At 42.5% G+C, this 26351-nt stretch overlaps 2 protein-coding genes and 1 long non-coding RNA gene across 10 annotated transcripts in view; 2 read left to right on the top strand and 1 right to left on the bottom strand.

Moving 5' to 3' along the window:
- The window catches only part of MYO19 (myosin XIX), a 28128-nt gene that overhangs the window by 1577 nt on the left and 200 nt on the right, over positions 1-26351 (bottom strand). Inside the window, exons 1-24 of one of the 5 annotated variants that reach the window (XM_049802397.1) lie at positions 19451-19536; positions 18274-18360; positions 16241-16385; positions 15303-15451; positions 14960-15073; positions 14073-14205; positions 13786-13855; positions 13332-13434; positions 13023-13119; positions 12458-12534; positions 11990-12080; positions 10788-10956; positions 10371-10444; positions 10156-10277; positions 8280-8393; positions 7713-7889; positions 6667-6813; positions 6080-6187; positions 5090-5160; positions 4027-4136; positions 1954-2114; positions 1144-1273; positions 870-955; positions 206-514 (exon numbers count right to left, since the gene is read on the bottom strand). In XM_049802397.1, coding sequence (XP_049658354.1) covers positions 206-514; positions 870-955; positions 1144-1273; positions 1954-2114; positions 4027-4136; positions 5090-5160; positions 6080-6187; positions 6667-6813; positions 7713-7889; positions 8280-8393; positions 10156-10277; positions 10371-10444; positions 10788-10956; positions 11990-12080; positions 12458-12534; positions 13023-13119; positions 13332-13434; positions 13786-13855; positions 14073-14205; positions 14960-15073; positions 15303-15451; positions 16241-16385; positions 18274-18285 — 2769 coding nt within the window. In that variant the 5' untranslated portion in view covers positions 18286-18360; positions 19451-19536. Of the gene's footprint in view, positions 1-205; positions 515-869; positions 956-1143; positions 1274-1953; positions 2115-2849; positions 2978-3486; positions 3593-4026; positions 4137-5089; positions 5161-6079; positions 6485-6666; positions 6814-7712; positions 7890-8279; positions 8394-10155; positions 10278-10370; positions 10445-10787; positions 10957-11989; positions 12081-12457; positions 12535-13022; positions 13120-13331; positions 13435-13785; positions 13856-14072; positions 14206-14959; positions 15074-15302; positions 15452-16240; positions 16386-18273; positions 18361-19450; positions 19537-26351 lie in introns of those variants that run through there. The other 4 variants (XR_007506297.1, XM_049802398.1, XM_049802400.1 and 1 more) reach the window with 4 other exon arrangements.
- On the top strand, positions 7315-12083 carry LOC126039353 (uncharacterized). Its single transcript, XR_007506301.1, has 3 exons — positions 7315-7598; positions 9615-9674; positions 12009-12083. It is a non-coding gene; the product is annotated as an uncharacterized LOC126039353 (long non-coding RNA).
- On the top strand, positions 19701-26263 carry PIGW (phosphatidylinositol glycan anchor biosynthesis class W). Of its 4 annotated transcripts, XR_007506298.1 has the most exons (3): positions 19701-19952; positions 20704-24349; positions 25045-26263. XR_007506298.1 is itself a non-coding variant. In XM_049802408.1 (2 exons), the coding sequence occupies exons 1-2, from the start codon at positions 19778-19780 to the stop codon at positions 22236-22238; spliced, it is 1668 nt and encodes a 555-aa protein (XP_049658365.1). In that variant the 5' UTR covers positions 19701-19777; the 3' UTR covers positions 22239-26263. The 4 variants fall into 4 exon arrangements, 3 of the variants coding, with proteins under 3 accessions (XP_049658365.1, XP_049658364.1, XP_049658363.1); XM_049802408.1 differs by having other exon boundaries at positions 19701-19910; positions 20704-26263; XM_049802407.1 differs by having other exon boundaries at positions 19701-19931; positions 20704-26263.

Below are 26351 nucleotides of genomic sequence, written 5' to 3'. Positions count from 1 at the left end.
ATGCTTAGTTGAAAGTCTTAACTCAGCCCTGTGTCTAGCTTGGCCTATTGATGTCAGAATCATCCTTGCGTATCTAAGCCAGCGGAAAAAGGAAGACACTGGCCTGAGCAGACTTGACAGTTGCTCTGCTCGATAGCAGAGTTCAGGTTCCTGAACCCGCGGCAGCTTAGCTGTGCTGCTGACTCGAGTGCGTGAGGTTTGTTACCTGTGGGAGAGCTCTAATGGAAGTGATGCCAGAGCCAAAGAAACAGCTTTCCACCTTGTAGCAGTCGCTCTCCTGAAGTACTTTGAGGCATGCCAGCAGGGACAGGTCTCTCCGAAGTCCCGTTACAGTAACAGGTGCGGCAGCCAGGACAAGGCCAAGAGGCCAGAATTGAATTATTGCATGCAGAGGCCAAGTTGTTTCCAAAGAGCAAGGCAGTTTGGCCGAGATCACCGTAGCTCCAGGAACTGAGAAGAATGCCTTTTCTTCGCCCTCATCCAGTTCTGCTGCTGCTAACGCAGCCATTTTTGCCTGACAAAGAGATGCAGAACAATATCCTTGAACAAGATTCTCAAACATCTTGAACAAAGTTCAAAACTGCAAAACTTAAAGAGTCTAAAAAAGGGCATCTTAAAGGATAGGACACCCCTTGGGACAGGTTCCCATTTTATGAAGGTAAGGAACAAGTTTATTCTGCAGCCTCTACACTGCTACCCTGTAGAAGCAGCTGTACAAGACTGGCTTCTGCTCTTCAGCTTGAGAACAGTTTTCTGGAAAATGGACAGTATTGGTTTTGTACATTTACTTGACAGAGGTAGATTCTTTCTCAAACACTAAAAAGCCTCTGTCACTCAATTTCAATGCTTTCCTGTACCAACATACTTACTTTCCATTTCCTCCAGCCATGCTTAATAACATTGGCAGCTCTGCGCATACGTTGGAAGCGATTCTTGGCTAACCAGGAACGAATAGCTGAAGATTTAATTAAAAGAAATCTGAGTACAAAGAATCCCAGAAGCTCTTTCACACAATGTAAGAGAGATGGCACTTAAGCTTTCTCCATGTTCAATTAATGTAACCACTCCTGCCGCTTTAAACATCCAGTGTAACTGGAAATGTTACTTGTTATACTATGTTCAGTCACACCCTTACCAAATTACCTGCTTGGATGACAGTTGCAGACCATCTCTCCTTTGCTAGTTTCTTCTGTTTAAATCTTCTCCAGCAACACTGGATGCAAAATGCTTTCTCATTTAACACCTCTGCTCTTCTAGCTTCAAGTTGCTCCAGCTGCATTGGGGATACGAGCCTGCAGTTAATACTCGGGGGTGGAGTTGTGGTCACAATTCCTCCCTCTTTTACAGTCTCTTGGTATTTGTCAGAAAACCACATGCCCAGTTTAGTGTCCTAAGACTGCTAGATTAGGTTTTGGAAGTGAGAGCACTTCATTAGTGCTTATTAGATAACATGTAAAATGAAAACCAGGGGGAAAAGAGTGTTGTGGGGGGGGAAAGTGGACACTCCCAAAGTCACAGTAGCAGCTGGCTTAAAACTAGCTCCATTGATGGGGTTTCTTCTGTGGCTGCATCCTCCAGTATGGAAGTTTTGCAAAAGTGCCTTCATCTCCTTCATCTCTTTCACAAAGCTGCTGCTTAGGCCTGCCAGAGTAGCCAAGTCTGTCAGCTGAAGCTAAGGAAAGCTGTAATCATCTTTACTGGAGCTGGCACGATACTGACAATGCTAGGCACAAGTGCAGCTCCTTGTCTGTTAGCAACAAGGATGCCATTAAACAAAGTGCTTGTGATAGTTGGATTCTGATGGATGTTTGATTTAGTTTAATAGAAAAGGCCAAATTCTGGTCACACTGGCATTAGCAGGAGTATTGCCTAAACCGTGATGATCATCTGTGCCAGAATCCCCATTATGCAATTACGCTCCAGAACTGTTAGCCAAGGAGACAGCACTCTTACCACAGAATTAGCCATAAACACTTTGGTTTTGCCGCAGTACACTGAAGCATCTTCTGCTCTGTTCCCTGTTTGCTCAGCAGTAGTTGGTCCCATAACATCCTGAAGGATCTCAAAAACAACAGAACGTGATGCTTTGTCATCATCCACCACTGGAGTCTCGCCTGCAAATGAAGCATTGAAGAGGGAGTATCACAAAACTTGGAAATCAAGACCGAGTAATTGTTATTTACATGGAGACTTCTTGGCCATTTAGGGGGGGGATACAGATACAAGAGGAGGGGAGGAGGTGATGGCCGAGACATCACTAGATCTATCTGTGTTTAAGGGGAAAATGTGACAGCATAGATTTTGCCATGTGCTAGCAACTAGAAAACCAGCGTGGTGTGTTTTAACTAGGATGTAGTTTGGGCGCTGTCTTATGACCTCTATTATAACCTATCCGTAGGTAACAAATGTAATTTTGGGTAGATCTGGACAATGAGACAGACATACAGAGGGCTCAGCTGTTCTCACATTGTTTAAAGCGTCCTACATGGAAACATCAGAAAGCAACAGCACTGCAATTAAGAATATATTTGAACAGCTCAGTCCCTAAGAAAATCTGATGAAATACCCAAAACTCAAAGCTGTTGGGAACAATGAACAAAAAGCAAGGAATTAGCCTCGTAGCCTTAATGTACTGAAAGATGCAGGAACAGCAAACAAACTCTACACAACTCTATAGCTTTCACAGGGCATCAGAAGCAGCTACAGGGACATGTACTAAGCAGGAGTTTATTGCAGCAATGAGAGGTTATTAAAACCATTTCTGGGACATCGTACACAATTTTTTACATTGAGACAAACGGGTTAGCCAGATTAATCTATTTGGAAATAGAGGTAGACTTAATTCAGACCTGTCCTTGAAAGAGATTGTGTTGTTCAAGGCAATGCTGCATGAGTTTCTGCATGCCCAATGCTGGAACTCGATGGTCTGTGTATCTTTCCATCCTGGATACTGTTTGTTTTTCTGCTATAAATATTTCTAAGGAGATGAGAGCATTTTAAGGTACTGAAAACAAATACAAGCAATTCTTGCTTACAGGAAGACATCTGGTGACTATGATGGTGTTCCTGGGGCTGGGCTGATAAGGGAACCAAAAGCTTATCCCCATGTTTAGGAAATTGTTCTGCTTTGTTTGCAGCTTATTACCCACTAAAGATAAAAAGGACTAGTAACCTATCACAATTGGGCATTTCAGCTAATGGGTTTATAACTGAGGGAGAAAGGTACGGTGTGTAAGTAATTTTCCAGCCTGTACTTTGTTACTTCATTCCGTTTCCGCAAGATTAATAGATTTCCAGCCATTTTACTTATCTGACATAGGCTGGTACTTACTGGTCCTGCTTCCCACATCTACTGGTTACTCAACAGACCCATTGGGTGAAGATGGGATTAATCAGGGAGAAAGAAGGGGGTTGCAGCAACTTTCAATATTAAATGCAACCACCTGATTAGGTCCTTCTTTCAGGGGTTCAGACCAAAGATATTACCTTGTAGATTGGATTGTGTTTTTTAAAGTCCATCCTCGCTCTTGCTTAGAAAAAAGAATCGCATACAGAAGTTTGCAAAAGGTAGAAGCAGCAGAATCCAGGTAAGCTAGAATGGTCAGTGTGTTCGGCAAGAAAACAAGGTGGAGGAAAAAAAAGAAAGGAAGGAGAAGGAATATAAGCAAAAAGGTAAGTGGTTTTCAAGCCTACTCAAGAACCAACTCTAAATCAAATTATATCAGGCGGGGGGGATCCCCAAACACCATCGTAACTGTAATTGCCCTACCCAGGAGGAACACAGAAAACCAGCACTAAGATTAAAGACTTGCAGTTTTTAAAAGAGTGTGCTGTAAGTGTTAGGCAAATTAGAAACTCAAGTTGGTGATAGATTAGAGACTCAGGTTGGTGATAGATTAGAAAAAGATTTTGAGAATAGCGATGTCCCTAGTGCTGAATACAGTAACTGTATCTGATCTATGCAATATCAAATTGGTGCAGCAATAATTTTACTTGATAGCAGAGGGATTTTCTAAAGAAACATACCTTTTTTCTTGGCAGAATGATAGTTGCTTTTATCACACGCTCTGTTTTTATTGGACCCACGTGATTTTCTCAGTATTTCATAGCGCTCAGTGAAACTTTGGAAAGGGATCCTGATGGACAAATGTACAGTTAATTCTAGGCAAGTATCATTCACTATACAGTAAATAACCTATCCTTTGAGGGGGAAGAATTGCGGAATGGCTTCAAAGATCCAGTGCAAATAGACTGATGCCTATGTAGTCACCAACATGCAAGACAATACAGACTTTCTGAAGAAATTCGGGAGACTGCCTGTTGCCCAATAACAGAGGCTAACTTTTGCCTGTAACAAAGACTGGGCAGGAATTGTGCCTGTTAATGATAACGGTGAGCTTCACCCTATCAATATTGAGCTGTCAGAAATGTGACTAGCTCGGGCCTTGGTCCCTCCATCCTCTAAAGGTGGTCAAGAAAGCCCAGCAAGGTGACTGGCTGCGATGAGATGCTCGACTTCAAGATGACTACACTTAGATGAATGCCATTTATAATTTTGTTTTAATTCCTGAATATGTTACTGTGAAGCCACATTCAGTTAGATAGTTTTAGCACGATAGTCCTCATCAAAACACCTCTTCCCTAGCTTCTCAGACTGGAAAGGTACAGTGAGATCTCAGACCAGGGGTGTGTTATGGATACATCTGGACTTTGTTAGTTGTTGCTGTATTTTTAAGAATCCCATTGTCTTGAATGCAAGTTGTGCTACCACTGCTGCTTGTGCTGTTATTCCACTTTTGGACTTGCTGAACGAGCAGAGTTTCGTTATCCAAAATGCAGAACAACCGTCCAGATTTGTGACAGGTATTTTTGTCTCCAAAACATGAAAGAGATGTGCTCAGATAAGCTTAAAAGCAAGCAGTGAGCAGAACTCTTCAGACAGCTTTGAAAGAATCAGTAGTTTTTTGGTCTGAAACAGACTGCAAAATACTTGGATTTCCTGCTTACCAGCTCTTCCAAATAACTAATATGCCACTGATTGCTATAGAAATGGATTACGGAAGACGTTGCTCAAGAATTCTGGACTTACCTAATAGGGAAGCCTGCCGCACTGATTGTGATGGCTTCAACTATTCCACACGCCTGAAGCTGGCTGAGAACCTGAGGCATAAATTGAGATGGTTTAGGTAACCACTGTCTCTGGAAGCTGCTGCTAAGGTCTGTACAGGGTGTGCTCGACCCAAGCCACATGCAGTTCGGCTCAGCAAGCACGCCAGAGCTTGCCTGGTGCGCACCACCACACTGGCAGCTGGGGAATGAACGGAGAGGGCAGAGAAGGGGATTATGCAGCCATCAAGCTACTGCTTTGAGTAACACCCAGAGTAGGGTCAAGGCTGTGCTCACACAGAGCGACAGTCCTCGTGTGCCCTCTCTTCTGGTATCCACACACCCTGCACTGACCAAATGCAGCAGAATATGAAAGCCCAGTGTTGGTATTTTAATACTACTTGCATGTAATCAGCAAATTCTCCGAGTGTTTAAAATCAATGCAGTACTACTCCAGCTGCTTGTTTTCACATCAGATAAGGTTGTCTAGTTACTGCTTTAGCATCTGCTGCTCTGCTCCTAAAGACATGCTTGTTGGCTGATCTCATCTAACCTGTCCCAGACTAGATTCCAGGAGCAAGCAAAGTTTTGTTGTGGGCATTCACCATGAAGATATCTGTGTGATCAGGACTGCTGAGCAGTCAGATTGCCTTTATCTATTTTGAAGGCTGGGATGACAGCACCCCAAATAACCCAGGAGGGCTCTGGTAAGAAAACTTCTTGTACAGCAACAAGTAAGTTGCATCTGGAAGAACTGCTGTGTTTACTAGCTCTATGTTAGACAAGCAGCATCAATGATTCTGAAAAGATGTTTAACTTGGAAGCTCCAAAAGAGAAAAAGCTATTTCAAAATGTGCTGCAAAAAGAGCTTTGCAAGTGACTCAAGATCATAACAGACCCAATGCGAAGCCCTGCACAATGTCTCTATGAAGCTTCTCATTGACTCAATGAAGAGAAGCTTTTGAAAAGTTACCTCTTCTCTTTTAAAAGTCATTGCCTTGCAGTCAGCATTAGGCTTGATGCATCGGATGTAATGTGGTGTGGTGCTATTCAAAATCTGCATGAGATGTTCAAGTGAACCCTGTAGAAAACAAATGCAGGTTTAATTAGGGACTCCTCCTCCCCAGGTAGTTTAGCTAATCAGTGGTCTTCTGTAAAAACAATGAAGCTGTGTTTTGCAAGGATGGCTTTACAGACTCAGTATTAGCAGAGCTCTTCTGTAAGGACAGCTTGAGCAAAAAATCCACTCTATGGATGCTTTTGTAAAATTGTTGATGGTAAATTCAGAAAGTTTCCAAAATTATAGCAGGGCCATCAGTTGAAGCTAACCCCTCAAGAGGAACAGGTAGGAAGAAGCTTCACAAAGGCAGATGCCCAACTGTTAAAGGAAAAAGTAAAATTGGAGTGAGTTAAAACCCAGAGAATCTCAGGAGTCTGAAGCTATTTCTGTTTTACAGCTGTTTCATTTTAATAACATTGACTGATCTTGGTCCAACTGTACTGTTTTCTCATCTAGTTATGCAGACAGCAGTATAAAGCAGAAACTTGAATAGGATGTACCTTGAACTTTGACACCACTGTAACCACAGCTGCTCTGTTCTGGGTTTTGATGTTATTTTGGTTCCTTTCTGCCACAGGAAATAATTTTTGAAGCAAAGGATCCTTAGAATTCTGCAAAACATGGACCAGCTCTGGTGGAATAGGGTCCTGCAAACACAAACATGAATCATTAGTATTTGGACTTAGGCAGAAACCTGCCACCTTTGAAAATGACTAAAAAGTCCACATATATAGATGGAATAGTATTTCTGATGCCAACTTTGATTTAACCACAGCTGTAGTTTCAAATCTGACTGCATACATTCATTCATAGTCAGATTCAGGTACAGAAAACAATGTTTGGCTGAACATTTAGCAAATCTAGTCAAATGTACAGCTGCTCCTAACATTGTTCCAGTTATACAGCTTAAGTGAGCTAGAAGTCTCAAGACTAGTTTAATCCCCATAAGAGAGTCTGCTGCAGATATTAGAAAGTCTATTAGAAAGTCTTCCTTTTAATTAAGAGATGGTATTTTTATTGCATCACCTGATACCACTTCCCATAATTGCTGGCAATGTCAGAACTGACAAGGAACCCTCATGTCTGCAGACTATTTCATTTTATCCCTGATGGGACAATGAGGCCAAAACTCAAGTTTCCTGGTACTTTCAGAACTTTCAGTAGTTGAGTCCATGTTCTTGTTTCTCATAAACTTATCTGAATTTTTCTGGGAAATGGAGTGCTATATTGAAGGTTATAGAAATGCCCTGATGCCATTAACACTTCCGCATTGTCTCAGGAATGGAAGAAGCCGTGATTTGGTGATACATGGTCCACTTAATCCTCAGCTGAAAGGTCAGCTAAATTTGCTTGTGCCAGTGATGGTTCACTGAAAATCAAACCAGGAACACTACCCAGTTTTACATGGCCTGAAGGATTTATTTGGAGCAAGGTATGTATAGCCAGTAAGCATCACTGAATATACTTGTTAGTGGTGCTTTGATTTAAAGTGCTTTTGGTCTGTAAGATTGTTGGTTTTTAAACAGCTCTTTCTGAAAACACCTACCTTATTTTTCTCCACCATTGCTGCCAGCTGATAGCAGACTTTGCCAGCATAATGTGAAATAATAAAGTTAGGCTTCTTACTAAACTTGTTTCGACTTAAACATTGATTATTAGACAAGGCTTTCTCAATCCGAGTTTGAAACAGGTCGGTGTTAGAAGATCTATTCAGACGGCACTCCTGCATAGCAAATGAGACAAAATTGCAGCATCTCTTATTTGTCATAAAGAACTGTCTTTAAAAGCTAAAACACTTTCAATTAAAATCATAGCCATTTTATTTTTAGAGTTGCTTTGAGTATGCAAGCCCTGAAATACAGGGGTGGAGGGGAACACAACAAAAAAATGTAATTAAGGCTTCATATTTAAATCAGAATATCCAGAATCAGAGGAAAAAAGACAACTCGGAATAGGAAGAAGCACTGTCATGCTTGTTCTGAAAAACAAGCTCTGCAGAAATTTTATAGCTGACAAGTTTACTGCTAATATAGCGTTCATGATTTTTTTGGTGGCATGAGACAGAAGGCAGGCAACTAGGCCAAAAGCATTAGGGGTTTAGATCCACACTTACCTCATTCAGCAAAGAAAAAATGCTGAGAGGATTGCCCTCTATCAGATCAAGGCAGTTCTGGTTATCCTGGTAGTTTATGAAAGACCATTGTAGGCCCTCAGCGGCATATTCTTCCTGAAGTAAGAGAGAAATCGGTTATTCTGCAGCAGAGGGCACCAGAGCGCAAATAACTGTATGCGTTTTTGCAGTTGGATGCAGTTACTGTTTAACAAGTTAATCCCAGGCTCAGCCTGCTCATCCAAAGCTCATCTTGTGTTCAGTGGCAATCTGGAGGAAAAAAAAAACAACAAAACAAACCAGGATATTCTACTCCAGGTAGCTTCTGAGTATGTAGCAGCAGATCATGATGGAACAATTTGTTTAAGTGTTTGGGAACCTCACAGATTTATCAGAAAGCTGCAAGGCTGATTTAGACTAAACAAACAGAGGCTACAGTCACACTAAGCCTCTCCTGGCTGTACTGAGTTTTGCCCCGAAGGGCAAGGAACACACAGAACTCCTTCTTTAGACTGGGATGCAGCCTTAAACCAACCATTGTGTGCCAGACTTTTCTAACTGGGCTCCATTTAAAACAACAGCTGATCCAAAATGAAGTGGAGAAAGATACTGCTTAAAATAATTTGTACAATATTTATGCCGAATTACAGGACAAACTGTCAGGAGTGTTTAACAAGCACAAGCTCTGGCCAGTTATTTTAAAAGTCTCCTGCCAAAAGCTTGCTCAGCACAGCCACTAATGGCGTTTAAGTGGTTTGGGACACAGCCAGATCAAGAGAGGTAAGAGGGCAGGCAGTTGTTGGGAGGGGTACTGTAAACAGAGGTCATGAATCAGTTTCAAGGAAAGTAATTGTGCACTTGAACGTGGTTTCCATCTTTGCTGACCATTAACCCCTGGCACACTGATGAGGGCAGGCAGGAAAAAAAACGCTGGGCATATGAAAGCACAAATTATGGTCCAAGAGATACTCATCTCCTGAACAAACTGATAAAACTATGCCGTGAGACAGAAGGTACCATCATGTTGGTGCCATAAAGAAAATAAATTCCCAGATTCCAGTTAATGGCAAAGAGCGTTATGGTAATGTATATGTTGTGGGGGAATTCAACACGGACTTAAGTACATCTATTAGAGTAGCAGCCCAGGCCTGGCAGTGACTCTGTAGCTTTCAAAGCACTCAGATGAGAACTGGAATTAGCAGTGTGTGACCAGTTAGGCAAGTGACTGCAATGTATTTAGCATGGTGCAAATACCTTCTGTACTATGAAACAACACAACTCGTGTACCTCACCATTCAAAAATAAAAGCTAGTGCGCAGTGTGTTTTTGTCTTTAAAGGTACCAGCATGACAACTGGGTTTAGGAAGCTGTTCTCTCGCGGCAGAAGGTCTCCACCAGGTACCACGTGCTGTTAATGTTCATGTTACATGGTTCTGTTGGGCGCTCTGCCTTTGTGCTAAGTTCAGGTCTAGAAGCTCCCCACCCATTTAGGTACTTTACGCTTGAAGAGAATTAACATGGTTATAAGCAGCAGCTGCCAAGAGAATCTCAATTTAGGCTACACTTCCCTCAAGAATTTAGTTTTAAGTGTTCAGCTCCTTGAGGGAAAGCAAACAGTTTAACAGGCCACAGAGCCAATGGAGCTGTATAATAGGGAACAGATTTCCAGTACCCAAGGGAGAAAGCTGTCTCATTCACAAACTGCCCCACACTCTCCTCTTTAAAAAAGCAGCTGTCACTCACATCCTACTGATTTCTGTGGCATTACTTACTCGACTGAAAGTTGTAATCTGACCAGAGGCACAAAAATAAAATTAAAGCGACAAAAGATGCTGTTTAAAAATTAGATATTTAACATTTGATCTTAGTGGGGTATTACCTGTTGTGCCTTCAGATAGTGTGCTACAAAGTGCTGCTGCAGTTTCTCATTGGCATAGTTAATACAAAGCTGTTCCAAGTTGTTTTCCGGGAAGGCTTCAAAACCGTAAACATCCAACAAACCTACAAGAAACATGGGAAGACAGTGCACTTTGGTCTAGGAGTAGTTGGAAGGACATATGGTTACTTGGTTACACCAGGGCTGAATAACCATACCTATGAAGTTGGTCCACACTGATGGATCTGCATAGATACTTTCGTTTATGACCAAAACGAGCCATTCAAACAATCTGCAGACAATGACAACTGTATTAGTTGGAAAGTGCTTGCTTACAACAATCAGAGTAGCATTCTTTTACTGCTGTTTATACCAGTATCAGATGGAGGAAACACAAAATTATGACATGCTGCCTGCTGACATGAAACAGCAGTTCTCTGAAGATCTCTCTGTTAGATATATGGCAGCTACATCAGTATCCACAACTGAATCAAGGGTGTGTCGAGAGGGGAAGGGAGGCTTATACTGTTACTGAGTCCAAGCAGAAAGCCAGGGAAAGTAAATCTCTCTGGCCTCCCTATTCTCTCACAAAAGTTATATGGATTAGCACAGCAGCCTGGCCTACATGTCCTTACTTAGCATAGATCACTTTGGCAAGGCAGTCCCTCCTAGTCTCACATTCAGCTCTGGAGCATGGCTTCTTGAAAACTTGTTGTTTTCCAGCAGTTATTGTTCGAATTCTTAATGATTCCAGTAGTTCCTCGACAGGTATCTTCAGCAAGTCTCCAGCAGTCTTTACAAAATCTTGTTCAGGAAAAAAAACATTGCAAGTTGTCTGCAGTGTCAAATGAATGCAGTCCCTTTAAAGTTATGAAAGGTCTAGAGATAGTATAGAAAAATGACACTTCCATCAACTTGCAAACTTAAATATGGATTTTGGATCTTTTTACCCAAACTCGGGATAAAGTTTTGCAAGACCAGACTCTTAATTTGGATGTACAGTACCCCTAGAATTTTAGGTACTCTGTTTAACATGAAACAACAATACCAAAAAAGTCTGAAGTTTGGCACACTGAAGTAGGCATTTTAGAGAGTACTCTCTAGGTATGTCTTTGTTACTTTTTTACCTTTTTTGAGCAGAGACCGCTAAATCCAGATAGAGAAATCAAACAGTCATGACCAGAGAAGAACAGGGATTTTGAGGATAGTAAGGAAACGTAGAAGAATGAGTATTTTCTAACAAAGCATTTAAGATCTTGCTAACCTGAGCTGTATGCAAAAATGTTGGAATATTAAGTAGTGTGAATTCAGACCATGTGAAATAATAGTAGGAAACTTCCCTGTTCAGGACAGTGTTTTAGTTCTGAAGGAAAACTAGATCCTCAAGCCTCCTAAAGACATGCAGAACAACCTATGCTGCAATTTCACAGATTTGCTGTTACTAAGGTTTAGTCCTTATCATGAAAACTTCAAAGGTTTCGTTTTAAAAGCCCTGCTCTCCACTCTGGGTCAGATTTCTGGGAGTCTTGTGAAGTCAGTGAAGATTACAATCAAGAGTAACAGTTCTGCCAATAATCATTCTGAAATGACTGTCTAATGTTGCAGTTGCCTTGACCTGTAATGGAAGGATGTTATCTCTTGGAGCAGGGGAGCATTAGGTTTTTGTTTGTTCAATACTTCGAAACTGTGAGGTACCGAACAAAAACACATTTAAATTTTGGTTTGCTCGTGACCTTGATAGTCTCCTATCAAGCAGAAGAGCATAGTAATCCTTTCCATTAGGCATCTGCACTAAGATAACAAGACTCTCTGGAGCACAGCACGCTTGTTGCCTCACCTTTGGTTTTGTCTTCTAGTTCACAAGGCTGAGATTCATCCACTGGATTAGAGAATTGAACATTCCCAAGATGGAGAAGGCCTGACAATACCTGAAATATAATCAATCACTGAGTTTTCTAAAACAGAGCTCCCCTTCAAGACAGCGTCCTCCTAGCCACAGTGGCCTTAGCCACACAAACAGTCAAAACATTTCTGCACAAAAAAAATAAGTAGATTCCAAATTTCTATGTTAATTCCTAATGATGCAATTACTGAAGGAAAACTAAAGTTCACAGGTGCAGGCTTTTAGTTAAGATCTAATATTTGGCTATGCAACCTAATGTGTAGTTGCAAGCCCTCCAGCCAGGAGTACCAAATAACTCATGCTTTGTACGTTGACACAGATTTACTTCTGCAGAAATCCCACACTAAAAAGCCATTCCAAACATCATTAGCAGTCTTGTGGTGACCATGCTTTGTACCTGACCTTGAAAATATTGTTCTGTGTGGAGCGGTCAATGCCCAAGTGAAACATCGCATCTCTGGTCACCTCAAAGCAGTCCTCTGAAAAGCCAAACAAGTGCTATTTAAAAGAAAGCCATGCACACAAACACGAGCAAGCAGAACAGTCTATACCACAACCAATTTAGCTAGAATTGTCAAAGGAGATCAAGGAAGCCAGATGCTCTTCGTTAAATCCCAGAGCACAAACTAGAGAACCAAGTCATTGATTTAATACTGACTCTGTGGGGCTCTGAAGTTAGGCAGCAGGTTGCTGAAGCACATCCAAAGACGAGACAGTTTCTAAACATAGCTACAGAGAGATGCAAATTTGCTTGGCCAGAAACCGCTGTTTTAAGCCAGGTGAAAACTCTTAATAGTGCAAACTGAAACTTATAAAGAATCCCATTAATGCAGGTGGCTTTGCAGAATGTCTGCTGTTGGCTGACCAACCCGGGGTCAGAGGATTTAATAGGACAGACACATTTTTGCCTACCTTCCTTTAAGGTTACAGCCATTATTAATGGACAGTCTGTGAAACTAATCTTTACCATCTAAGTTTCTTTCAGAATTTGGCAGCCAGCGGTAGTCAGCCCCTTCTGGAAGGTTCCATTCCAGCCTCTCTTCTGCAGTAGCACCTTTTGTGATCTGGAGACAGAAAACAAGGTAACGACTGAATTCTGCCTTTGGTATTTACAGTTCACAGACAATGAAGAATAACGTACTGGGAGCATGATTTAATTTGGAAGCGTGGCAGACAGGAAAACTGTTAAATATTAGAAGTTGCAACTATGCTAAATCTCGTGATTTGATCCCCACTATTTGTCAGAAATATCTAGCAAAATTAAATGAAGGCAAACCTGATAAAAAATATGGAAGTTCCTTTCACTGGGGGCCTGATAGGCAACTCTGGTCTTCTCCAAAAGGAAAGTCTGAATGGAAGCACTACTCAGATGGTGGAATCTAGAGGAGAAAAAAAAAAGCGCAAAGATTTCAACAAAACTTCCTCACAGAATCTGACAGGTGTTGTGTTGTTACGATACCAACTGACTATGAATGCTTTGCAGTCCACCTTCGGCATTGTGCAAGATTAATGTAATATTTTATTCAGAGTTCTTAACTGCATCTGTTTTTCCATTGCTCTCTTTTAGTATCAGGCTGAGAGCTTGCAGAAGAAAAAAAAAAAAAAGTTGCCAGCAAACCAAAATATGTTCTAAAGACAGATAAAATATTCTGTGGCAGACTTCAGAAAGAGACTTGTAAAGATTTAAAGGAACAAGACAATAGATAAGGTTTTTACACAGTAATTATTACCTGTCTAACTGAAGCTGGATATATTTTCCAAAACGGCTACTGTTGTTATTCCGCAGGGTACATGCATTTCCTGTGAAATTGCCAGTGACAGATACAAAATAATCAGAGTGGTTTTACTCTTCCATGTAGGACATACAGATATTAAGGGTGATTTATACGTAGCTCCAGTATTTGAAGAGTTTGTCTTTTAAGGAGAGGACCAAGAGCTAGCTTAGACTTGTCTATTAACAAAGAAAATTCCCACAGTGGCCACTACTTCTTTTTGCTGTTAAAAAAGCCTAATTTACCAAATGCTTCCATGACAGGGTTGGAATCCAACACTCTCTTCTCTATCCTTTCCACAGTTTCATTGCCTTTTGGGGAGATAACTGAAGCAGCAACAGAAGCATAGAATTTCATAAGGCAGCGAGATGTCCAGGTCTGCAAGAGAAAGGCTTGACAATAGGTCTTTGTTTTTACCATGTTATTAGTTACGTTAGTTAGTGAAACAGTACTAGCTGCAGCTGGCGATGAAGCTAAAGAGAGTAATTGTGTCAGGTTTATAGCTCTAGTTCAGTGGAAACTTTTTGTGCTTATGCTTACATGCAACAGACACATTTAAATGCTATTGGAGTCAGAGTGCTTTGCTGAATGGCAGTTTTATCAAGCTGTAACTATCTGGAAGCTCAGCTAGAATTAACAGCTAGTATCTTAAGATGAATTGAATACAAATGGACTTTGAGTCATTAACACTCAGCACACCATTTTGTTCTCGGGCTTAAAAATATCTTCAATATCTTCCTGAATAGGGATGGACCGTTACAGAAGGGCCTAGGATAGGCTTTGAACTCTCCACTTCTTCTAAGTCTCTGCATAGGGTTTGCTGAGACCCACACTAGCACCCTAACAGACTAGGCTGAGACATTAACTGAGGTGCAATTCCTGTTGAATGATTCAAATCTAGCCCTCCCAGAAATTACAGATGTCACCTAAAGAGCAGCTATATTTAGTGGAGTCTATCTGCAGCAATCACTTAATGCTTTACACATATTTCAAGAGAGTCGTGCTAGAGCAGACTGGCTACATGCTCTGTCAGAATTTTTTTTTCTTTGCTTGTTCACTGAAATACTATGCACTACAAATCACTAGCAAATCTCAAAACTTAAGAGCAATGTCAGAAAAAAAATCTCCTTACCTTCCCAGCACCACTTTCTCCACTCACAATTATAGACTGGTTTACAGGGTCTATCTGGCTTTGGACTTTTCTGTAGGCTTGCTCAGCCACTGTGAAGATGTGAGGTTTTAAATCCTGGCAATAAAAGAGAATATTAATATTTAAGAGAACAGTAATTACACAGTTCAACGGCAATGGACAGCAAAGGTCTTCTCACATTTATCTGAAAACAGTACTGCTCTTTTAACAGAAGTCATATTTCACTAGAAATGGGTTTTATCCTTTAGGATTATTTTGCTTATATAGATTTTGAAGAACTTGACATCTGGTTCTGCAGGACAGTTATTTCAAATATAAGGATTACCTGAGGACGAAGTGCAACATGGTACTCTCTCATAAGCTCAGGTGAATAGAGGTAGGAGACAGGCTGAAATGGATTTAAAGCCACCAGGCTGCAGCCAGCATTTGTGTAAAACAAGTTTACTGTGTATCTTGCTTGAAGACATTTCAGAACTGAAAGACACACCTTCTGTTAGCATCTTTTGAAGAGTGTATTTGACTCTTCCTGTTTCTGTTTGTAACAAAAATCTTCAGATATGTTACCTATTAGGTTTAATAGAGAATGAGGTGATCAAGAGAGTGATATAGGTCTAATATACAAAACAATGTCTTTAAGAGTTGCCCTTATTTTTAAAAATCTTAAGGGATCTGCTAACTATTCCATTCAATAAATCCTGTGCTTTTATGAAGTTTCATAGTCAGTCCTAGAAAGCAAATCTGCTTACTTGCAGAACAGAGGCAATAATTCCCCACCTGCGCTAGGAACAGGCCTTAGCTTCTCTTAACAGGATCCTCTTTAAAAAAGTCGAGTGAGGAATTTACTTTTCAAAACCAATTTCATGGATATATTTTGAATGTAAGTTAGAGCCTTGTTTTCTGATACATTCGTGTAACACCAAACTGCAATCACAAGGTCATGCTGGAGTCCTTCAATAGCATTAACTCTCAACCACACCCTGGCTACCTGAACCAACAATACAAATGTGAGCTCTGCATGGAGAGCTGGATAAGAGGTTAGCATGGCTAAATCTAAAATAAGAGTATTTTCAAAAAAAATAAAATAAAAAAATCAACCAAGCCAAATATGACTTTCTAAGGCTTTCTATAGGCTTTAATAGGCTTTGAATCTTTAACTACTGTGTTCATGATTGTATTAATGCGATGAGAACAGTAACCACCATATGTTAGTAGCCACCAAGGAAAGTGATTCCTCAGGAGATACTCCCCTGGCTGGCTGCTTACCTGTTGTAGTTGTCACCGGATTAACTTTAGTGAGGTCATCAAAAAGATGCAGTTTCTCCTCATCACTGAGGAACGCTCTAACTTCTTCTTCAAGTGATTCACTGAGGTCATTCTGGATGATAGAGTCTTCTTTTTGGCCATTTTCCTAGAGAGGATGTCAGATCAGCTCCAGTCAAAGGCTGAATATAGCTGGACTTTTACCTCATCCACTGTAGTTTATAGCTTTTCTACTGCTTCCATGTAACAGAAGTTCAGTCTCGGCAGCAGTCATAACTTAGTATGTTTGAGCTACTCTTCCTCCCAATTGTCGTCCCCTGGCATCAATGGTTCCCATGGGGTGCTTTGTTTTTAGAAAGGTATTATCTAGCATATGAGAGGTGGCAGGCTGACAACACTGTAAACTGAATTCATCGCTGGTAATTCTGGCTGTAAGCAAAGGCACTCGGAAAGAATGTGTCCTTAGACTCACACCACCTGGCACTTGCAATTTTGCAGGTCATTCAGCACAGACACATTTATGCAATGTTCTTAAGTGGCATATTTCTAAGCCTATGAATGTCACGCATTCAATGCAAACACTGCCTTGGGTAGAGGGAAGTAGGAAGGACTGGCTGTAGAGGCTAAGGTAGAGCTGAAAGCTACTGTGGTCCAACAAAAATGCAGTTTTCCTAGCACAGACTTCAATTTTTAGAGCAGAGATTGAGGGCCCCGAGAGTGAAGTTGCAGAGTGCACATATTGCAGCCGTGGGAAAGAAATGGTGGCATGGTAAGAGCTGGCCTGCATTAGGTGAAGATATGTCCCCTCGGAATCACTTCAAGTATTTAAGTCTTAGCCTCTGGGCTCCCATGTCCTTGACAATATTAGTTGGAAGGACGTATTTGCTGTACAAACATAATGGAAAACTTAGCCAGAAGAGATTTCAGGTCCTGTTTGTCATTTGGTGGGGCAGCGGGGGGGGGGGGGGGGGGGGGGGGTGCGGGGAGAAGAGAGAGGCTGGAAGGGAAAATGAAGAAGGGAAAAGATGACAGTCCTGATTTTTGCATTCTAGATATTCCTTTTCTGTTGCCCTTCTCCTTGACCAAAATTCCTCCTAAGTAACCCTACTCATTTGTATTTAGTAGCATAAATCTGCAATTCTTTACAAGTTAACCAAGTCAATGAACAGTATCACCTTGTTTATACAGAAAAAGTGCTAAATTTAGTTAGCAGCATTCCCACTACATAAGCTAAGCTCATTAATAAAGGGGAAAATAAACTGCAAAACCCCATTAACACATTTGGGGGGGGCAAGGGGGGAAGCTACAATAATGTTCTCATTTAGGAGCATTATTATCTTTTGCAGACAGCGTAAGTAGTTCATTTCCAGTAATACAAAATTTTACACAGCAAGGGAAAAAAAAAAAAAGCTTAGCAACGCAGTTAAGCATTGCCATCAAAGCGATTTCTGTTATTCTCCTCTGAATGAACATTAAGAAGCTTGCTGCTTCCACAGAGAACAGACACGCACATTATGAAATACTCCATGGACAAGATGAGTTTCTGCCAATTGCTCATTGTTCCTGTGCCCTCCCATGTGTTCGCTATATTACGCTGGCACCAGCCAAGTTAAGTCCACTGTGCAGCTGATATTGCAAGACCTGAGAAAGGGCTTGGTTTTGCTCCCCTGCAACCCCCTGCTCAACATCGCTTCATTTGAGAAGAGATGGTGATCGCTTAGCCAAAAGAAAAATAATATTTGAAAATATAATCACTTCTGATACCTACACTGCATAGCTCATGTGTCCATCAATTTTACTGAAAAAATACCCTTAAGGATATGCTTGCTACATGCATGAACACCTGCCCTGTTATAGCCAATGGCATAACAGAAATCACTAGCTGGTGTTAGTAACAAAGCTCAAAACCACACGGTTAATAGGTCCAGTCAATTCATGAAGTAGCGTAGAATACACATTGGTAGTTACCTAATCTTGACTGCATGGCCTGCCAGTAAAATTTAATCAGCACACGCAATTCCTGGTTATTTTTTTACCTGCTTTGGCATCTTGTCCAGCCCTATGGATGGGAATGCTGGAGAGGGCCTTTACTCTAGGGCATCTCATTCAAATCAGACTGAACACTTAAATTAAAAAAAAAAAAAAAAAAGACATTTAGAACAAAATATGTCATTCTCCAGAGGGTTCCACAAGCAGAGCCCAAATGCTTCAGACCCCAATCCCAAGTAATGCTTGAGCTAGAAAGCCTATCTGCACTAACAGAGTAATAGTCATACATTCTGTCTGCCCCTGCAAATACAGCTTATTTGGAGGGAATAATATATCTTTCCTTACTGCAGGAATGAAACGCTTTGCTTCTCTTGAATTAGTAAAGTGACGTTTCTTGGCAAGAAATTGCAACTTTGGTTTTGTTCAATTCCTCCTGTTAGGGTAAATAGGGCAGGTTTGTGGGTCTGACGGCACCAGAGAAGCTAGTGCTTTTGGAAGAGGAGTGACTGGGAGAAGTTTTGTATTGCACCAGAAAGAAGATAGGCTTGCTTGCTGTCCTCTTCCTGTTCCTTTTAAAAATCTGTGGGAGCCAACCCAAGGTGAGTCAAGCTCACCCTCTGCATTTCTGTGATAAACACAGAGATTCCAGTCACAGAGCCAGGAAGAATTCTGTCTTCTTCCAGCAGCTGAAACTGCCATTACTTCCATTCCGTCCTATTCCATTCCTATTCTATTCTTATTCCATCCTCGCCTGGCACGAAAACACCCCTTAGAGACTACTTTGATCCCTGAAGTGCATAGAGCTGGCGGTGCGCACGACCCCCATCACCAAGACCCTCCCTGCCTTTGAAGGGCTTCCAATCTCGTTCCACTATCACCCTTTCCTAGCAGAGGTGTTGCCTACAGCTGGCGGAGCCGTTCTTTGTCCCAGTTCCCCAAGGACACAGCCTACCAACCGCAGCTCCCTGCGGATGCAGCCTCTCCTCCGGCCTTTGCCGGGGCACAATCCGACATCGCCCGCGCACCCCCCCCCCCCCCCCCCCCAAGGTCGTTCCCAACCGGCCCGGCGTGTTTGTCCCCGTGTCCCCGTCCCCCCAGGGCCTCGCCACCGCAAGACCCCGCGTTATGCGGTACGGGTCCCGTGTTCCCCCCCCCCCCCCCCGGGGGGGGCTCCGGGCAGGGCCGCGGCCATCTCGGCGCTGTCCCCGGGCAGGGCACACTCACCGCGGGCAGGCGGAGGGCAGCTCGGCGCGGCCGACGGAGGAGGCGGAGCCGGGGCGGGAGCTACCGGCGGCGGCAATGGTCGGCGGTGAATCGGGAGGTGCGGAAGAGCAGGCTGCTTCCCTGCCGCTCGGCGAAAGTGCGGGCGGAGAACGCGGCCGGCGTTTACCTGACGGCGGGACGAGCCCGGGAAGCGCTGACCCAGCCGGGCGGCCCGGGCCGGGGTTCGGCTGAAGCCAGAGCGCCCTGCGGCGGACAAGAGATTTAAGTTACACCGGGGGCCTCCGGGGATTGTTTTCCTCGGCCTCTGCGGTGGACGGCAACCTTGAAATGCGGGCTTGCCCCCCCCCCACGGCGCCCGTTCACCTTCGGCTGCCGCAGTGCCGGGGCCCCGACAGCGGCAAAAGCTCTCCCGACAGCGGCAAAAGCTCTCCCGACAGCGGCAAAGACTCTCCCGACAGCGGCAAAAGCTCTCCCGACAGCGGCAAAAGCTCTCCCGACAGCGGTAAGCTCTCCCCCCGCCCTCCCCGGCTGTCCAGGTCGTGCGGGCGAGGGCGATCAGCTAACAAAATCTTTGTTGCAACCCACGCTGCGGGGTTAAACTAAACGAAAGAGCGATTTTGGACTTGCTAATGAACGCCTTTTATATTTAACGTATATTCTCTTGAAACAGGTCCCACAAGGCGGAGGAGCCTGGCTGGGGTAGGATCGCTGTGGGTCTGGGGCTTTTTTTAAAAAGGCACGTCAGTTGGGAGCGGGGATTTTAGCTGCTGGTTTCGTTGCACGCTCTCTGCTGACCAGGCAACAGAAACTTAATTAGGGTCGCGTTTTTACGTATCTGTTTCATTTACGCTATAGAGAATATGACTAAGTATATTCTACAGAGCGGGATGGGCAGTAAGATTATTCACAAGGTGAATATCCAACAGGGTGTTTGGTATTTAGAGATCTTCAGCAAAAATACGTTAAGAATCTTGTTGGAACACAGCAAGATTTGTAATTCTGGAACTCGGTCAGGCCTTGCAAGTGCCGGTGCCTCTGCTCAGTCTCCCAGGCCGCAGCCGAGTGTCCGCGCCTTGCAGCATTTGCAGCACCGGGGTTGTTCTTCTGTATCCTTTAAATTGAAGGGTAACTGAAAAACAGATGGCTTCTGACATCGATGTATGTTTTAATGAACTGGTACATTAGATTCATTTTTGATGAAGTTCCAAGACCCGTTTTACACAACTAACTCAAGTTCACGTTTGTGTTTTCAGAGGAAGAAAGAAGAATGTCACAAAAACATCTGAAGGAAGCCTTTATCAGCAACTTAAATGGAACTAGTTTGCTGGAAATTTCAGTAGGCTTGTCTCTAGCTCCACTCTGCCTGCTTTGCAGAGGACTCCTCTTGATTTTATATTACCTGCACTATGGGAAACCTTTAAGTTCGAGGAAATACAGCCTGCTGCTAGACTTCCTTGTGCTCGTATCTCCCCTCCTGTTCTCCTGTACAGTCTTGTCTCCAGTCATCTTTTTCGTGCCACCTGTCATTGCAGCCATCTGTGCCGGAATATTTTCTAAAATATACAGCCAAAGAAAACGGGAGACCAGAGTGCCTTTTAGGCAAATCGTAAAAGACTTCCAGAAGACGTACTTGGATCCAGAATACATTCCAGCAATAACTGTGTTTCGCGTTTATGTCAATGTGTTGACATCAATCAGCATTTTAGCAGTGGATTTCCCGCAGTATCCAAGACGATACGCCAAAGCCGAGACCTACGGAACAGGAGTTATGGATTTGGGGGTGGGAGCTTTTATTTTTGGTAATGCTGTCATCTGTCCTGAAGTTAGACAAAGGTCTTGCATGACACAACCAAAATTTTCCAATCTGGCCAGACAGTTCTTTTCCGTTTGGCCGTTGATTGTTCTTGGCATTGGACGACTGCTTAGTGTTAAGTCTATAGAGTATCATGAACATACTTCAGAGTACGGAGTGCACTGGAATTTTTTCTTTACCTTAGCATTTGTGAGGCTTGCAGCATCTCTACTTTTAGCCATATTTCCAAAAAATAATTCTTGGATTGTTGCTATAAATCTTGCTGTACTTTATCAGCTTATTCTTAACACTACCTCTCTGAAGACATTTATCTTGCATGGGAGCGACGGCAGAGATACCAGGGTTGGCGTTTTAAATGCCAACAGGGAAGGACTGCTCTCTCTTTTTGGATATCTAGCCATATATATGGCGAGCGTCCAAGTGGGACTCTGGCTGCTGAAGTGCAGAAACTCAGTCAAAGGCTGGATTGAAGCAGTGTGTTTCTTACTGCTGACAGTTCTCGTGCTTTTCGTATTTCTTCATGTGTCGCAAGCATATGCGGACCCTGTGTCCCGCCGGATGGCGAATCTATCCTATTGCATATGGGTGGTTGCTCACTGTCTGACTTTCTTTATCTGTTTTGTAGTGAGTGATCTCACGTTGGTGTTCACAAAGCTTCTTGTGAAGGGGTCCAGCGTGCCCTGTTGCTGGAACGTTGTAAAGCCCCCTAATGCCAGTAAAAAGCATGAAACGGAGGCCGTGCCTATGCAAAGGGAAGGCAAGCTGTCACACATTTGCCTGATTAGTGCTATTAACAAAAATCAATTACTTTTTTTCTTGCTAGCAAATGTTATGACTGGTACTGTGAATATACTGATAGATACAATCCACAGCAAGACTGCATTTACTTTATGTATACTACACTTGTATATGTTTTTTAACTGTTTAATTATGCATATATTGCATGCCAAAAATATAGTATTAAAGTTTTGGTGATTCCACTCTGTCTTAAGTGGACTAGTTGAATTTTGTTTGCTGTAGCTGAATGATGGTGTTTTATTGGAAAAATTAGTATTTTTCCTGTACGTATTGCAATAATTTGTAACTTAGTATAGCTTTTTATGATTTAGTGTTGATTATTTTTTTAATGGTTTGTTTTACCAAATTATACAGTCAGTGCTGTTACCTGTTGGAGCTGTTACACATTTTCCTGAAAACTTAGTTTTTGAGATTGTTTGCTGAATGCTCCTGTTGCTCCTATAAACACTCATGCAGAAGAGTAATATTGTCTTTACAGTTAGTGAACTGTGTTCATACCCAACTGCTGGAAGAATTAGATAACAATGTATAGAGTAGAAGCCAGATGAAAAATAAGAAAATGAGTACTTACTTAGAGACTTAGCTGTGTCAAGATTTACCTAGTTAAGGCCCTTGCATAAATAATAGATAAGAATAATTCTTTATATAAAATGTATTGAATAAGTGGATACTTAAAAATGTTTTGGCCCCAGTCCTGCAAAGATTTATGCATAGGCTTGACTTTGATGGTAGTAATTGTGTGTGGAATGTTAATCATACACTGAAATCTAAATTAGCCCTTGAATTAAAACTAAATTTTATTTTCATCCTCACTGATGAATATAAATGAAGACCCTAGATAAAGTGTGATGCTCTGAAGGATAAAACTCAACTGCAGATGAATTCATAAAGCAGTTGTTGGAATTTGTGGTGCGGATAATGAGCAGCACAGCCTTTTATAAGAAAATACAAAGGTCCAAAACTAATTCACCCCCAACCTGCATACCAACATGTTGTGACAGCTCATCTTCAGCTTTACTTTGAAAGTACTCAAAGCCCACCTACTTGTCTATAAAATTATTTTAAACAGCAGCTCATTTAGTACTGTATTTTGACAGCTGAGATGTCTTCAAGTGGGAACATTCTGTATTAATTTTTATTAGCAAACAAACAGTGTGCAAGTGGAAAGAAGCACGATGCAGTGGGTCAGGATACCGGCAGAGTATTGACAAGAGATGTGCTCAGTTTCTCTATCACAGTCTTCCTGCAAGCCCAGAGCAGAGCACCCTCTTGTTCACTTTCTTAACTACGACAGTTCTTCCTGACCTCATTAAGTTGTTGAGAAAAGAAACACATTCAACAATTGTGAGGAGTTCAATAATGGGAGATATAAATACATAAGTAGTAGAATACAAATGGTAATTGATTAGATAGATGTCTAATGTTAGTGGAGTTACAGCAGTGCACATGGGCCATATTTCATATTTCTCCTTGTCTATCAAAGGTGATGAATCATAAAACCTATGGACATAAAGCCTCTAAATCAGATTCCTTAAGACAGACATGCTGTGGAATACTCTTAAATTTGTGAGGTTCTCTTAGCCGCTGGCCAATGGAAAGGGGAAGTCTGAGGATTATAGGCTGTGGCCATGCTGATTTCATGCTTGTTTACTTCCAAGTTGTAGCCATATAGTCTTTAGAATTAAAGAAAAACAGCCTGTATTATCCTGGGGACAAATGTAATTAATTGGCAACAATGTCTTGTAAACAGATGTCACAGTTTACAGCAGAGTTTTCTGGTAACTGGTGTATGTATTTATTTTAAAACGCTTCCTAGCCTTGCCTAGGGAAGAAGGGCCTCTATCAGGAACTGAATGGCTCTACTCATTTATGCAAAATTACTCGTGGATATTAATTTTTGAAATATTTGAAGCACAAGACCTGCGATGAGTTCTGCCTGTGAGCACAAGTCTATCAATGTGATTCAGAATTAAGGCATTAATTGGGCGTGACAAAGCAGAGTTGTGTCTGGACAAGCAGCAAACTATCGAGATGCCAACTCCATTTTGTGAAGCAAAAAATTACGTGGGAGTTCTGCTGTGTCTGTGCAGAGCCCTGGTAGCTCCGCACAGGCAGCAGGCTGGTGGGTACCAATTCCAGGACCGGAGCTGCGGTTTGCAGCAACAGAGACAGCAAACCAAGGGGACTGTGGTGCACAAGTAACGACGAGAGCGACAACAACCTGCTTCTCTCAACAACGGCACAACACCGCATCGTGAGGCCGTCTCTTGCTTTTAAAGCCATATGAAGTAAGTTGTTCACCACTGAATTAATGGGAGACAATTAATTCTCATTGCTTATTGTCGATAACAAATGCGGCACGCTCTGCCCTGAAGCAACCAGCATAGTTATTAATGCTGAATGTTTAAACTATGAATAGATACAGATAATTAACCATGCCTCTGAAAGAACCAAGAAACACAAGCAAGCATTCTTTGATCACAGAGTCTGTACGAGCAAACGGCGCTGTAATGAGTCTGAAAAGATGCGAGAGAAGTTAACACTACGATACTGCTGTAGAGACTTTTCTCCACACGCACCTCAATAGCTGTGGGCTCAGTGGTTGGTAGGAACACGAACGCTGCATTTCATTTCACTTTGGGGTGTATTTAGATGAGTAAGCTTGTACAGAACAAAGATATATTTTAAAAAATCAGAAACTTTGATTTAGCTGTTACATAGTTAGTAAAAGTTAAACATATTTCAACTAGTAAGACTAAAATAGTTCAGCTGTAGCATGCCACCAACCTCAATAACAACAGCAAAGCAGAGGACTGGGAAAACGTAAATTGTTTTGTCTTTGCTGCCATAATTCCACGGAATGACCTTTTTGTAGGGCTGCAGGATAGAAAAAATATGGTGGGAGAGCAGAGCTGGTTGCACTTATCCTTAACCTTGTTTGTTAAACATTAGTAGCTTCTTACCAAATTTCATTATTTTTAAGGATCAACTCACTACCCTGCCTTCCTTTCCAACCCAGTAGTGTCTCTTTTGAAGTCAAATGTTACAACAAAGATCTCAGGATCCTATTTCAAAGCCACTATGTCCTAAAGAACAGGTATTTCTTCCAGGCAAAAGAGGGGTATGCAAATGAAGGGGCTGTCTGTCTTTTCACTGTTGTGTAGATAACAAGCAAGCTGCATGTTCTAGCAACTTAAAAATAAAACCCTTCCCGTGGGTAAAAATGACATGAAATGTCACGGTGCTTTTCATACGTAGTTTATCAATGTGCACCCTGAGAATACAAAATTCGGGGCGTTGCCATTTCGTCGATGTGATCCAACCATGCTCTGGGAGCGGAGGGGCAGAAGTGACACAGGAGCCCGCACGCTTCATGAATGGACCCTGCGAAGACAACGTATGCTGGGCGCAGTTCGGTGCGCTCACGACGCTTTAATGTGAGAAACCATCCCTTGTTGCAAAATGCCAGCTTTCTTTTTTGCTGAAGAAGAGGAGCATGGAAATACACAAACTGCAAACTGTACAGCAATGTGGCTCTGCACAATGTTTCCGTTAGAGATGTTGCATGATGAGTTTGAGTAAATTAACTCCTCCACTAAAGATGGTTTTTATGCAGAAGCAAGAAAAAAAAAATCCTGCTCCCTAATTGCCTCCCCTGCGTTTTCTTTTGAGGACTTTAGTATCTACGTACATAAATAACAAGAATGAACAGATCAGCTGTATTATTTATTAGTTCAAGAAAGGCTGTGGGGGTTTTTTTGGCTGCCTAAATTAAGCAGCCGCAGGATTTCTAGCTGGTTGCACTAGGGTGCTGCAGAAGCCAACAGCCTGAAGTTAAGAGACCGTAAGTGCAATTAAAGCCTGCCTTACCTGGCCTGTAATCAGGGCAGGGAAATCTTGAGGCTGCCCTTTGATGCTTGGGCTGCGTCTGAGGGCGCAGGCGTTCGATGCGTTTTTGTCAGCTCGCCCTCCCCGCCGGTCCGCAGCAAAACCTGCGCCCAGGCCCCTTCCACACACGGCTCCCCGATACGCTCCGGCCCTGTCCCACTCGAGACAGCGACGGGGTTTTCATCCCGCCAACGCTTTGGGGTTTAACCCCACCGGCTCCCCTTCACCCTCTCCTCCTTCCCGCCAATTTCACCTCAGCGGGAGCCGCCCGCAAACCGCTCTGAGGCACCACGGACTTTATGGGGGACGAGGGTCCTGTCACCGCGTCCCTCAGCGAGAAAAGCGGGGCGGCAGCGATCGCCTCACGGGAGGGGAAGAGCCCGAGGAGACCCCACGCCCGGC

This window comes from Accipiter gentilis, chromosome 6 (assembly GCF_929443795.1).
Source record: "Accipiter gentilis chromosome 6, bAccGen1.1, whole genome shotgun sequence".
NCBI lineage: Eukaryota > Metazoa > Chordata > Aves > Accipitriformes > Accipitridae > Astur > Astur gentilis.
This window is presented reverse-complemented; position numbering and strand designations above follow the sequence as displayed.

Coding starts and splice junctions, on each gene's coding strand:
- PIGW (XM_049802406.1), top strand. CDS start 19,778: ATGCGGGCTTGCCCCCCCCCCACGGCGCCCGTTCACCTTCGGCTGCCG. Junction 19,953..20,703: donor CAAAAGCTCTCCCGACAGCG/GTAAGCTCTCCC, acceptor TTGTGTTTTCAG/AGGAAGAAAGAAGAATGTCA.